This window comes from Pseudophryne corroboree, chromosome 9 (assembly GCF_028390025.1).
Source record: "Pseudophryne corroboree isolate aPseCor3 chromosome 9, aPseCor3.hap2, whole genome shotgun sequence".
Taxonomy (NCBI): domain Eukaryota; kingdom Metazoa; phylum Chordata; class Amphibia; order Anura; family Myobatrachidae; genus Pseudophryne; species Pseudophryne corroboree.
Genome location: NC_086452.1, coordinates 327,608,554 through 327,622,845, shown reverse-complemented (window position 1 = coordinate 327,622,845; position 14,292 = coordinate 327,608,554). Strand labels below are relative to the sequence as shown.

At 48.9% G+C, this 14,292-nt stretch overlaps 1 protein-coding gene across 8 annotated transcripts in view; it reads right to left on the bottom strand.

Moving 5' to 3' along the window:
* Positions 1–14,292, bottom strand: part of LOC134958139 (TRIO and F-actin-binding protein-like) — a 145,735-nt gene that overhangs the window by 87,521 nt on the left and 43,922 nt on the right. For all 8 annotated transcript variants that reach the window (XM_063940522.1, XM_063940521.1, XM_063940523.1 and 5 more), the window contains one exon: positions 5,716–5,805. In XM_063940522.1, coding sequence (XP_063796592.1) covers positions 5,716–5,805 — 90 coding nt within the window. The remainder of the gene's footprint in view (positions 1–5,715; positions 5,806–14,292) is intronic.

Genomic DNA, 14,292 nt, shown 5'->3' with positions numbered 1-14,292 from the left:
CTAGAACGGGCGGGAGAGTGCGGATGACTCTACAGCACCGATTGCCCAAACAAGAGGTCCTCCTCAGCCAGGGTATCAAACTTGTAAAACTTAGCAAAGGTGTTTGAACCCGACCAAGTAGCAGCTCGGCAAAGTTGTAACGCAGAGACTCCCCGGGCAGCCGCCCAGGATGAGCCCACCTTTCTGGTAGAATGGGCTTTCACCGATTTCGGTAACGGCAATCCTGCAGTAGAATGAGCCTGCTGAATCGTATTACAAATTCAGCGCGCAATAGTCTGCTTAGAAGCAGGAGCCCCAATCTTGTTGGGAGCCCACAGGACAAACAGAGCCTCTGTTTTCCTAATCCGCGCCGTTCTGGCGACATAGATCTTCAAAGCTCTAACCACATCGAGAGACTTTGACTCCGCCAGTGCGTCAGTAGCCACTGGCACCACAATTGGCTGGTTAACATGAAATGATGAAACCACTTTTGGCAGAAATCGCTGAAGAGTTCTCAACTCCACTCTATCAGCATGGAAAATCAAGTAGGGGCTTTGTGAGACAAAGCCGCCAACTCAGACACTCGCCTTGCAGACGTCAAGGCCAACAACATGACCACTTTCCAAGTAAGGAATTTTAACTCAACCTTGCGCAAAGGTTCAAACCAATGTGATTGCAAGAATTGCAACACCACATTAAGGTACCATGGTGCCACTGCGGCACAAAGGGAGGTTGGATGTGCAGCACGCCTTTTACGAATGTCTGAACCTCTGGAAGAGAGGCCAATTCCCTTTGAAAAAAGATAGACAAGTCCGAAATCTGTACTTTAATAGAGCCTAATTTTAGGCCTGCATCCACACCTGCTTGTAGGAAATGGAGCAAACGCCCCAGGTGAAATTCCTCCGTAGGAGCCTTCTTGGATTCACACCAAGAGACATATTTTCTCCAAATACGGTGGTAATGCTTTGCCGTTACTTCTTTTCTAGCCTGTAGAAGTGTAGGAATGACTTCACTGGGAATACCCTTTCGGGCTAGGATCTGGCGTTCAACCTCCACGCCGTCCAACGCAGCCGCGGTAAGTCCTGATACACGCACGGCCCCTGTTGTAACTGGTCCTCCCGAAGAGGAAGAGGCCAGGGATCTTCTATGAGCAACTCCTGAAGATCTGGATACCAGGCCCTTTTTGGCCAATCTGGAACAATCAGGATCGCCTGAACCCTTGTTCTTATAATTTTTATCACCTTTGGAATGAGTGGAACTGGAGGGAACACATAGACCGACTGAAACACCCACGGTGTCACTAGGGCGTCCACCGCTATCGCCTGAGGGTCCCTTGGCCTGGAACAATATCTCTGAAGTTTCTTGTTGAGGTGGCACGCCATCATGTCCACTTGAGGAACTCCCCAATGACTTGTCACTTCTGCAAAGACCTCTTGATGAAGACCCCACTCTCTGGGATGGAGATCATGTCTGCTGAGGAAGTCTGCTTCCCAGTTGTCCACTCCTGGAATGAAGACCGCTGGCATGTCTTTCCGACCAGCAAAGAATCTTCGTGGCCTCGGCCATCGCCGCTCTGCTATTTGTTCCGCCTTGGCGGTTTATGTACACCACTGCTGTCACGTTGTCTGACTGAATCAAGACCGGCAGACCTCGAAGAAGATGTTCTGCTTGCAGTATGCCGTTGTGGATGTCTCTTAATTCTAGAATGTTTATGTTAGACAAGCTTCCTGGCTTGACCACTTTCCCTGAAAGTTTCTTCCCTGTGTGACTGCTCCCCAGCCTCGGAGGCTTGCATCCGTGGTCACCAGGATCCAATCCTGAATCCCGTACCTGCGTCCCTCCAGAAGGTGAGAACTGTGCAGCCACCACAGAAGGGAAATTCTGGTCCTGGGAGATAGAATTATTCTCCGGTGCATGTCCAGGTGAGACCCGGACCACTGGTCCAGCAGGTTCCACTGAAACACCCTGGCATGGAACCTGCCATACGGAATGGCCTCATAGGCCGCCACCATCTTCCCCAGCAACCGAGTGCAGTGAAGAATTGACACCTTTGCCGGTTTTAGAATCTGTTTTACCATGTTCTGTATTTCTAGAGCTTTTTCCACTGGAAGAAAAACTCTCAGCAATTCTGTATCCAGAATTATACCCAGGAACGACAGCCGTGTTGTTGGATCCAACTGTGATTTTGGCAAATTTAGGAGCCAACCGTGTTGTTGCAGAATCGTCAGTGAAAGAGCAACATTCATTAACAATTGCTCCTTGGACCTCGCCTTTATGAGGAGATCGTCCAAGTACGGGATAATTGTGATTCCCTGCTTGCGCAGGAGAACCATCATTTCCGCCATTACTTTGGTGAAAATCCTCGGAGCCGTGGACAGACCAAACGGCAACGTCTGAAATTGGTAATGACAATCTTGCACAGCAAATCTCAGGTAAGCCTGATGTGGAGGATATATAGGGACATGTAAGTAGGCATCTTATTTGTCGACCGACACCATAAATTCCCCCTCCTCCAGACTGGAGATCACTGCTCGTAGAGACTCCATCTTGAACTTGAATTTCTTCAGAAAGAAATTGAGGGATATTAGGTTTAGAATTGGTCTGACTGAGCCATCCGGTTTCGGGACCACGAACGGACTCGAATAAAAACCTTCACCCTGTTGAGACGGGGGTACCGTGACAATCACTTGATTTTGACACAACTTTAGTATCGCAGCGCTTACTATCTCCCTTTCTGGAAGAAAAGCTGGTATGGCCGATTTGAAAAATCGGTGAGGGGGCACGTCTTGAAACTCTAACTTGTACCCTTGAGTTACTATGTCTACTATCCAAGGATCCAGGTCCGAGTGCACCCAGACCTGACTGAAGAGTTTGAGACGTGCCCCCACTGGAGCGGACTCCCGCAGCGGAGACCCAGCGTCATGCAGTGGATTTGGTAGAAGCCGGAGAGGACTTCTGCTCCTGGGAACTTGCCACAGCCTGTGACCTTTTTCCCCGTCCTCTCCCCCTCGCAGCAAGGAAAGAGGACCCACGTCCTTTTTTGACTTTATTGGGCTGAAAGGACTGCATCTGATAGTGAGGCGATTTCTTCTGCTGTGCAGGGACATAAGGTATTACCCGCGGTAGCCGTAGACACCAGGTCAGTGAGGCCATCACAAACAAGACCTTACCGTTAAACGGTAGAGCCTCCGTCGCCTTCTTAGAGTCAGCATCAGCATTCCATTGATGAATCCACAATGCTCTCCTAGCTGAGACTGCCATGGCATTGGCCCTTGATCCCAAAAGGCCAATATCCCTTACAGCTTCTTTTAAATATGCTGCAGCGTCCTTGATGTGACCCAAAGTCAAAAGCACACTATCCCTGTCTAGGGTATCTACCTCAGAGGACAAGTTATCTGCCCACTTTTCAATAGCGCTACTCACCCAATGCCGCAGCAACGGCAGGCCTGAGTAGCGACCCTGTAGTGACATAAATGGATTTCAGGGTATTTTCCTGCTTACGATCCGCAGGGTCCTTTAGGGCAGCCGTGTCAGGGGACGGAAGCGCCACCTTTTTTGGATAGACGCGATAAAGTTTGTCTACCGTGGGGATTGACTCCCAGCTTTCCCTGTCCCCAGAGGGAAACGGATATGCCATTGGAATTCTTTTGGGAACATGTATCTTGTCAGGATTTTCCCAAGCTTTTTCAAAAAGTGCGTTTAGTTCATGAGAGGGAGGAAACGTTACTTCAGGTTTCTTTCCTTTAAACATACAGACCCTAGTATCAGGAACAGCAGGGTCCTCAGTAATATGTAATACGTCTTTTATCGCCACAATCATGTACTGAATACTCTTAGCCAGTTTTGGATGTAATCTGGCATCACTATAGTCGACACTGGCTTCAGAGTCCGTGTCGGTATCTGTATCTACTATTTGGGCAAATGCACGCTTCTGTGACCCCAAAGGGGTCTGGACCTGTGACAAAGCATCCTCCATGGATTTCCTCCATGTCTGGTTCTTAGACTCAGATTTATCAAACCTCTTAGCCAACTTAGTCACATTCGTATTTAAAACACTCAGCATATTGACCCAATCATCTGCCGGCGGTGCCGACACTGTCGCTCTCACAGAACTGTCAGTCCCCACGCCAGCCTCCTCCTGGGAAGAGCATTCAGCCTCAGACATGTCGACACACACACGTACCGACAGCCACAAACACACTGGGCCATAGGGGACAGACCCACAGCAGAGCCTGTTAGAAAGACACAGAGAGAGTTCAGCCAGCTCACACCCAGCGCCTATCCCAGTTATGAAGTCAGTAACAATATAATTCACTAATTACAAGTGCCCCCCCCCCCGTTTTTCACCCTGTCACTTGCACAGCAGTGTGGAGGATCAGGGCCAGCGTCTCTGCAGCCTTCTGTGAAGAGAGAAATGGCGCTGGTGAGAGCTATACGGCTAAGCCCCGCTCCCGACATGGCGCGCTTCAGTCCTGCTCAAAATTCTTTATACTGGCTGGGGGTCCCTTAACAAGTGCCTGGGCACTGTTAAATTGCATGCCAGTGGTATTTGCGGCCCCCCATGCTGCCCAGGGCGCCCCCCCTGCGCCCTGCAGTGCCGTGATCAGTGTGGGAGCATGGTGCGCAGCGCGCCCGCTGCGCGGTACCTCAAGCCGTCTTCTGCCGTCACAGAAGTCTTCTGATCTTCTCATACTCACCCGGCTTCTATCTTCTGGCTTTGTGAGGGGGGTGACAGCGCGGCTCTGGGAACAAGCAGCTAGGCGTACCGTAGTGATCGAACCCTCTGGAGCTAATGGTGTCCAGTAGCCTAAGAAGCAGAGCCCTTGAACTCTTAAGAAGTAGGTCTGACTTCTCTCCCCTCACTCCCAAGCTGCAGGGAGCCTGTAGCCAGCAGGTCTCCCTGAAAATAAAAAACCTAAATAAAAGTATTTTTCTGAGAAACTCAGGAAAGCTCCTCAGTGTGCTTCCAGTCTCGCTGGGCACAGAATCTAACTGGAGTCTGGAGGAGGGGCATAGAGGGAGGAGCCAGTTCACACCCATTCAAAGTCTTATAGTGTGCCCATGTCTCCTGCGGATCCCGTCTATACCCCATGGTTCTTGAAGCATCCCCAGCATCCTCTAGGACGTATGAGAAAGAAGAAAAAAATGAAATCAAGAGGATTCAAATGAAATAACAGAAGTGCAAACAATTTATATCCCTAATCACAACCAAAAGAATGCATTTTTAAATTGATCGATTTACACCTATAAATAATTTCTATGCTAAAAATCAGCATTTTACAAAATTATAATAAATGACTGGATGGAATTATGTAGCGGTAGATGCATCAAGCCTTGGAGAGCGATAACGCCTTAGAGCTTCTAATATAAGACTGCACTAGATAAATGACAGTTAGAAGCTCATTGGTTACTTTGGGTAACTTCTCAGTGTTATCTCGCTCCATGGCTAGATACCTCTTCCCCCTAGTATGAGATCATTTAAACATGTATTAAAACGATAAAGAAAAATAAGTCTAGTGAAATTTTTTTTAAGTGTGCAGTGGTCAAAGGCGCTGCTAATATGAGTGGAAATATTCAAGATAAACACGTACAAGGCAAAGGGTGTTTTCTGGATACACAAACCTCATTAAAGCAATATAAAAGGTCATACAATTCAACTTTAACAATATCACACTTTAATATATTAATGTACTGCTTAGCATAGAATTCCTGGGGATCAGGTAATGTGACACTCACATGGATTTGGAAGCCATAATTCCTCTGTACGTTAAATTCAGGCACGTCAGTGCAAGTCCGGAGATCTATCTCTCCATCTAAATCATCTGCCTACGGTAAAACAAAAGGAATAAAACACAGTTTGTGTTAAACACAGTGTGCTCATACATGGTGATCTGAAAGCTTGTTTTTCATTAGCCCGGCTTTCAGTCGTGTGTACATTTAGGCACAAAGGCTAAACCCTTTGCTTTCATGAATCACAAAATGCCAATCTGGGTCCGGAGAACACTACTTCCAGCTGGTGGCAGAGCCAAGAGCAGAATTTTGCAGATTGCTTGCACTAACATATTTCTCTACAGCATGCAATACGTCAGCAGCATATATTGTAGGCCATGTATTTAAACCGCTCAATCAACCAAAAATTCCTAAATACCTCCATAGCTACAGACCATAGAAAATGCCTTCTGTATGCAAGTTATCATCAGATGAGGAATTCCTGATTTCCTGTACATACAGATTCCATTTCAGATAACATACTCACATACAAATAAGGCCGCACTACAAATCTGTAACTTGGAATAATTATTTCCCCAAAATTCAGATATTTGATGCATTTGGGTTCAGAGGGAGTTCCACAAATTTATATTTCCCCCAATATAATAAAATGTGTAGTATCTCGCCTTCTACACAGAAGATGAAACATTCAACTGACTTGTATCAGTTTTGAAGGATAATAATTCCACCGTAGTGTTAAAAGCACTGGTTGGCTTACATTATTAATTTTTATTATTTTTCTCTGACGTCCTAGTGGATGCTGGGAACTCCGTAAGGACCATGGGGAATAGACGGGCTCCGCAGGAGACTGGGCACTCTAACAAAGAATTAGGACTACTGGTGTGCACTGGCTCCTCCCTCTATGCCCCTCCTCCAGACCTCAGTTAGAATCTGTGCCCGGCTCGAGCTGGTTGCACACTAGGGGCTCTCCTGAGCTCCTAGTAAAGAAAGTATTTATTAGGTTTTTTATTTTCAGTGAGATCTGCTGGCAACAGACTCACTGCTACGAGGGACTAAGGGGAGAGAAGCGAACCTACCTGCTTGCAGCTAGCTTGGGCTTCTAGGCTACTGGACACCATTAGCTCCAGAGGGATCGAACACAGGCCCAGCCTCGGTCGTCCGGTCCCGGAGCCGCGCCGCCGCCCCCCTTGCAGAGCCAGAAGACGGAAGATTCCGAGGAGAAAATCGGCGGCTGAAGACTCCGGTCTTCATTAAGGTAGCGCACAGCACTGCAGCTGTGCGCCATTGCTCCCCATGCACACCACATACTCCGGTCACTGATGGGTGCAGGGCGCTGGGGAAGGGCGCCCTGGGCTGCAATTAGATTACCTTAAAAATGGCAAAAAACACATAATATAGTCTAATAAACTATATATGTGTAAAAATCCCCTGCCATAATATTAATATAAAGAGCGGGAGAAGCCCGCCGAAAAAGGGGCGGGGCTATCTCCCCCAGCACACTGGCGCCATTTCCACTTCACAGCTCCGCTGGAAGGACGCTCCCCAGGCTCTCCCCTGCAGTTTCCAGGCTCAATAGGGTAAAAAAGAGAGGGGGGGCACTGTGTATTATAGCTGCTATAGGGAAAATCACTTTGTGTAGTGTAAATCCCTGTGTTATATAGCGCTGTGGTGTGTGCTGGCATACTCTCTCTCTGTCTCCCCAAAGGACTTGGTGGGGTCCTGTCCTCAGTCAGAGCATTCCCTGTGTGTGTGTGCGGTGTGTCGGTACGGCTGTGTCGACATGTTTGATGAGGAGGCTTATGTGGAGGCGGAGCAGGTGCCGATAAATGTGATGTCACCCCCTGCGGGGTCGACACCAGAGTGGATGGATATGTGGAAGGTATTAACCGACAGTGTCAACTCCTTACATAAAAGGTTTGATGACATAACAGCTGTGGGACAGCCGGCTTCTCAGCCAGTGCCTGCCCAGGCGTCTCAAAGGCCATCAGGGGCTCAAAAACGCCCGCTACCTCAGATGGCAGACACAGATGTCGTCACGGAGTCTGACTCCAGTGTCGACGACGACGGGACTAATGTACATTCCACTAAGGCTATCCGTTGCATGATTACGGCAATGAAAAATGTGTTGCACATTTCTGACATTAACCCAGGTACCACTAAAAAGGTATTATGTTTGGGGAGAAAAAGCAACCAGTGGTTTTTCCCCCTTCAGATGAGTTAAATGAAGTGTGTGAAGAAGCGTGGGCATCCCCTGATAAAAAATTAGTGATTTCTAAAAAGTTACTAATGGCGTACCCTTTCCCGCCGGAGGACAGGGTACGTTGGGAGACATCCCAGAGGGTGGATAAAGCGCTCACACGCTTGTCAAAAAAGGTGGCACTACAGTCTCAGGATACGGCCGCCTTAAAGGAGCCTGCGGATAGAAAGCAGGAGGCTATCCTGAAGTCTGTATATACACACTCAGGTACTATACTGAGACCTGCTATTGCTTCAGCATGGATGGGCAGTGCTGCAGCAGCGTGGTCTGATTCCCTGTCTGATAATATTGATTCCCTTGACAGGGACACTATATTGCTAACCATAGAGCATATTAAAGACGTAGTCTTATACATGAGAGATGCACAGAGGGATATTTGCCGGCTGGCATCTAGAATAAATGCAATGTCTATTTCTGCCAGGAGAGTGTTATGGACTCGGCAGTGGACAGGTGATGCGGATTCTAAAAGGCACATGGAGGTTTTGCCTTACAAGGGTGAGGAATTGTTTGGGGATGGTCTCTTGGACCTCGTTTCCACAGCGACAGCTGGGAAGTCGACATTTTTACCCCAGGTTCCCTCACAGCCAAAGAAAGCACCGTATTATCAGGTACAGTCCTTTCGGCCCCAGAAAGGCAAGCGGGTTAAAGGCGCGTCCTTTCTGCCCAGAGGCAGGGGTAGAGGGAAAAAGCTGCACCATACAGCCAGTTCCCAAGAACAGAAATCCTCCCCTGCTTCCACTAAATCCACCGCATGACGCTGGGGCTCCACTGGTGGAGCCAGGTGCGGTGGGGGCCCGTCTCCGGAACTTCAGCGACCGGTGGGTTCGCTCACAGGTGGATCCCTAGGTTCTACAAGTGGTATCTCAGGGATACAAGCTGGAATTCGAGATGTCTCCCCCTCGCCGTTACCTCAAATCAGCCTTGCCAGCTACTCCCCCGGACAGGGAGGTAGTGCTGGCGGCAATTCACAAACTGTACCTCCAGCTGGTGATAATAAAAGTTCCCCTCCTTCAACAGGGACGGGGTTACTATTCCACAATGTTTGTGGTACCGAAACCAGACGGTTCGGTGAGACCCATTCAAAATTTGAAATCCTTGAACACTTATATAAGAAGGTTCAAGTTCAAAATGGAATCGCTCAGGGCGGTTATTGCAAGCCTGGAAGAAGGGGATTACATGGTATCACTGGACATCAAGGATGCTTATCTGCATGTCCCCATTTACCCACCTCACCAGGTGTACCTCCGTTTTGTGGTACAGGACTGCCATTACCAATTCCAGACGTTGCCGTTTGGTCTGTCAACGGCACCGAGGGTATTTACCAAGGTAATGGCCGAAATGATGATACTCCTTCGAAGGAAGGGAGTTATAATTATCCCATACTTGGACGATCTCCTTATAAAGGCGAGGTCCAGGGAGCAGTTGTTGGTCGGAGTAGCACTATCTCAGGAAGTGCTACAACAGCACGGCTGGATTCTGAATATTCCAAAGTCGCAGCTGGTTCCTACGACGCGTCTGCTGTTCCTGGGTATGATTCTGGACACAGAACAGAAGAAGGTGTTTCTCCCGGAGGAGAAGGCCAAGGAGTTGTCATCTCTGGTCAGAGACCTCCTGAAACCAAAACAGGTGTCGGTGCATCACTGCACGCGAGTCCTGGGAAAGATGGTAGCTTCTTACGAAGCAATTCCATTCGGCAGGTTCCATGCAAGGATCTTTCAGTGGGATCTGTTAGACAAGTGGTCCGGATCGCATCTTCAGATGCATCGGCTGATCAACCTGTCCCCGAGGGCCAGGGTGTCTCTGCTGTGGTGGCTGCAGAGTGCTCATCTTCTAGAGGGCCGCAGATTCGGCATACAGGACTGGGTCCTGGTGACCACGGATGCAAGCCTCCGAGGTTGGGGGGCAGTCACGCAGGGAAGAAACTTCCAAGAACAATGGTCGAGTCAGGAGGCTTCCCTACACAAATATTCTGGAACTAAGGGCCATTTACAATGCCCTAAGTCAGGCAAGACCCCTGCTTGAAAAACCAGCCGGTGCTGATTCAGTCAGACAACATCACGGCGGTCGCCCATGTAAACCGACAGGGCAGCACAAGAAGCAGGATGGCGATGGCAGAAGCCACAAGGATTCTCCGATGGGCGGAAAATCACGTGATAGCACTGTCAGCAGTGTTCATTCCGGGAGTGGACAACTGGGAAGCAGACTTCCTCAGCAGGCACGACCTCCACCCGGGAGAGTGGGGACTTCATCCAGAAGTCTTCCAACTGATTGTAAACCGTTGGGAAAGGCCACAGGTGGACATGATGGCGTCCCGCCTAAACAAAAAGCTAAAAAGATATTGCGCCAGGTCAAGGGACCCTCAGGCGATAGCTGTGGACGCTCTAGTGACACCGTGGGTGTACCAGTCGGTTTATGTGTTCCCTCCTCTTCCTCTCATACCAAAGGTACTGAGGATAATAAGAAAGAGAGGAGTAAGAACTATACCAAGCCTGGCCAACCTGTGGCTCTCCAGATGTTGTGAAACTACACATCCCAGCATTCTCTGCCACAGTTTTAGCATTCCCTAATAGCAAAACTGTGGCAAGGCATGATGGGACTTGTAGTTTTACAACAGCTGGAGAGCCACAGGTTGGCCAGGCCTGAACTATACTCATCGTTCCGGATTGGCCAAGAAGGACTTGGTACCCGGAACTACAAGAAATGATCTCAGAGGACCCTTGGCCTCTACCTCGCAGACTGGACCTGCTACAGCAGGGGCCCTGTCTGTTCCAAGACTTATCGCAGCTGCGTTTGACGGCATGGCAGTTGAACACCGGATCCTGATGGAAAAGGGCATTCCGGTTGAAGTCATTCCTACGCTGATAAAAGCTAGGAAAGATGTGACAGCAAAGCATTATCACCGCATATGGCGAAAATATGTTTCTTGGTGTGAGGCTATGAAGGCCCCCACAGAAGAATTTCAGATGGGTCGATTTCTGCACTTTCTACAGTCAGGAGTGACTATGGGCCTAAAATTGGGATCCATTAAAGTCCAGATTTCAGCCCTGTCTATTTTCTTTTAAAAAGAACTGGCTTCACTGCCTGAAGTTCAGACGTTTGTTAAGGGAGTGCTGCATATTCAGCCCCCTTTTGTGCCCCCAGTGGCACCTTGGGATCTCAACGTTGTGTTGGATTTCCTAAAATCACATTGGTTTGAGCCACTTCAGACCGTGGAATTAAAATATCTCACGTGGAAAGTGGTCATGCTTTTGGCCTTGGCTTCGGCTAGGCGGGTGTCAGAATTGGCGGCTTTGTCCTGTAAAAGCCCCTATCTGATCTTCCATATGGACAGAGCAGAATTGAGGACGCGTCCCCAATTCCTCCCTAAGGTGGTATCAGCGTTTCATTTGAACCAACCTATTGTGGTGCCTGCGGCTACTCTGGACTTGGAGGCTTCCAAGTTGCTGGACGTAGTCCGGACCCTGAAAATCTATGTTTCCAGGACGGCTAGAGTCAAAAAGACTGACTCACTGTTTATCCTGCATGCACCCAACAAGTTGGGTGCTCCTGCTTCTAAGCAGACTATTGCTCGCTGGATCTGCTTCATGATTCAACTTGCACATTCTGCGGCTGGACTGCCGCATCCTAAATCAGTAAAAGCCCATTCCACGAGGAAGGTGGGCTCTTCTTGGGCGGCTGCCCGAGGGGTCTCGGCTTTACAACTTTGCCGAGCTGCTACCTGGTCGGGATCAAACACGTTTGCAAAATTCTACAAGTTTGATACCCTGGCTGAGGAGGACCTAGAGTTCGCTCATTCGGTGCTGCAGAGTCATCCGCACTCTCCCGCCCGTTTGGGAGCTTTGGTATAATCCCCATGGTCCTTACGGAGTTCCCAGCATCCACTAGGACGTCAGAGAAAATAAGAATTTACTCACCGGTAATTCTATTTCTCGTAGTCCGTAGTGGATGCTGGGCGCCCATCCCAAGTGCGGATTGTCTGCAATACTTGTATATAGTTATTGCCTAACTAAAGGGTTATTGTTATGAGCCATCTGTTCGTGAGGCTCAGTTGTTATTCATACTGTTAACTGGGTATAGTATCACGAGTTGTACGGTGCGATTGGTGTGGCTGGTATGAGTCTTACCCGGGATTCCAAATTCTTTCCTTATTGTGTCAGCTCTTCCGGGCACAGTTTCCCTAACTGAGGTCTGGAGGAGGGGCATAGAGGGAGAAGCCAGTGCACACCAGTAGTCCTAATTCTTTCTTAGAGTGCCCAGTCTCCTGCGGAGCCCGTCTATTCCCCATGGTCCTTACAGAGTTCCCAGCATCCACTACGGACTACGAGAAATAGAATTACCGGTGAGTAAATTCTTATTATTAACATCTATATAGGGCCAATATATTCCTGTGAACTTTAGAAAAAGGAAATAGGTCACGCATTTATTTCTTTAAAGCTCCAAAAGCATTTGTGCAGTGATCGACTGCCTTGGGGAACCGAATACTAGCACTTGGCCTGAATAACAGGCATTTAGAGCCAGCAGGAGAAATGGTGTCTGGAGTATGAGCCATCAAAAAGATTTCTGCAAGTACTATGGACCATTCTGATGTTTGACTTCTAAGTGCCCAAAATAATGATAAAGGCAGGTAAAATAAATTAGAAACTACTGGCTTTAGAAATGTATTTCCAATGTTCCATTTGCAATCTTCAGGTCAATCTTAACATATGGGCACACTATGCAGTTGCCCAGGGCCCCACAATGCTAGGTGTTTTTGATCAGGGGTAGGCTGGACAGGTGGGCATCTGCCCTCCTGGGCTGTTTCCTTCAAAGCTTTTTGGGAGGCAGGTAGAGAATGCTGCCTGGCTGCTCTCATTGTGAACTACACACAATCAGAATGGCCAAGCAGCATTCTCTACCTGTCTCCCAGAGAGAAGCCAGACAGTGAATGGCTGTCAATACTGCAATGCTGTTAATACTGCCTTGCATAACTTCTTGCAACAAAAGGGCCACCTGAGTAGCCAAGTCCACTGCAGATTGCAGTAGAGAACTGAAGATAAGGGCGGGAAACAGGTAGTAAGGTGTAGGCATGGAATGAAATACAGCACATTGGTGGTCGGTCCTATGGGAGGGGTCAGCCACTGGGACGTAAAGTAATGGCTCCGATAATTCCAGACCAGGGTATAGTGTCTTAAATAGCCTAGCTACAACTCCAGACGCAGGTCCCCATTGAGGGCTGTAGAAGAATATTAACCACTTAACTGATAATTTTTTCCCCACAAAACCACTGAGAAATTGTCCCTTAGTGCTCAAAAAGTACGATGGGGACGTCCCAAAGCTCCCAAAACGGGTGGGAGTGTGCCGAGACCCCTGCAGGACAGAACATCCAAATTGAGTATCCTCTGATGCTAGGGTATCAAACCTGTAAAACTTCACAAAAGTGTTTGACCCCGACCAAGTAGCGGCATGACATAACTGCAATGCAGAGACCTCCCGGGCAGCTGCCCAGGAGGAGCCCGCTGATCTCGTAGAGTGGGCAGTAATAGAAGGAGGCCTAGGCAATTTGGCAGATGAATAAGCCTGCTGAATAGTGAGCTTGATCCAGCGAGCAATAGACTGCTTGGAGGCAGGGCATCCAATCTTGGAGACATTATACAAGACGAAAAGGGAATCCTGACATAGATTCTCAATGCTCAGACAACATCCAACGACTTTGAGTAGGCGAGTCTTTTTCCAGGACAGGCACCACAATCTGCTCATTAATACGAAAAGCAGAGACCACCATAGGCAGAAACGTCTGACGAGTGCGCAGCTCCGCTCTGTCCTTGTGAAAATCCAAATAGGGACTTTCTGCAGCGGGGTACACTGGGCTCCACAAGTCTGGACAATGGGGTGTAGAGTAGGATCTTGATCAGAGGCACCAACAGACTCAAAGCTTTGACTGTTCCCAGAATGCACAGCGCCGCCTCCTATATCACCCCGCCTCCCAACACAGGAGCTCAGTTTTTCAGTTGGTGCTGCAGTAAGCGGGCACTTAACAGAGGGGCTGCTCCATGCAGCCCTGAGAAAAACTTTTTATGAGGTAAAAAGTGAAGACCTCAAGGGCAGCAGCGGTGGTAAATGTTTTGTGACATTCACTGCTGCAGCTCCAGCTCTCCCCAGCGGCGCTCTACACTCCCGAGCCCTGGTTGCCGGGTACCTACAGCGGAGGCTCCGGTTTTCTTCATGTTAGACACACACACAGCTGGGGCTCTCCAGGATCCCGTGGGCGCGCTTCGGGAGGTGGTAAGTGTGTCCCGCTCGCGGGACCCGGTCTTTATCGTGATCCGGCGCAGTCAGTGGGAGGCGGG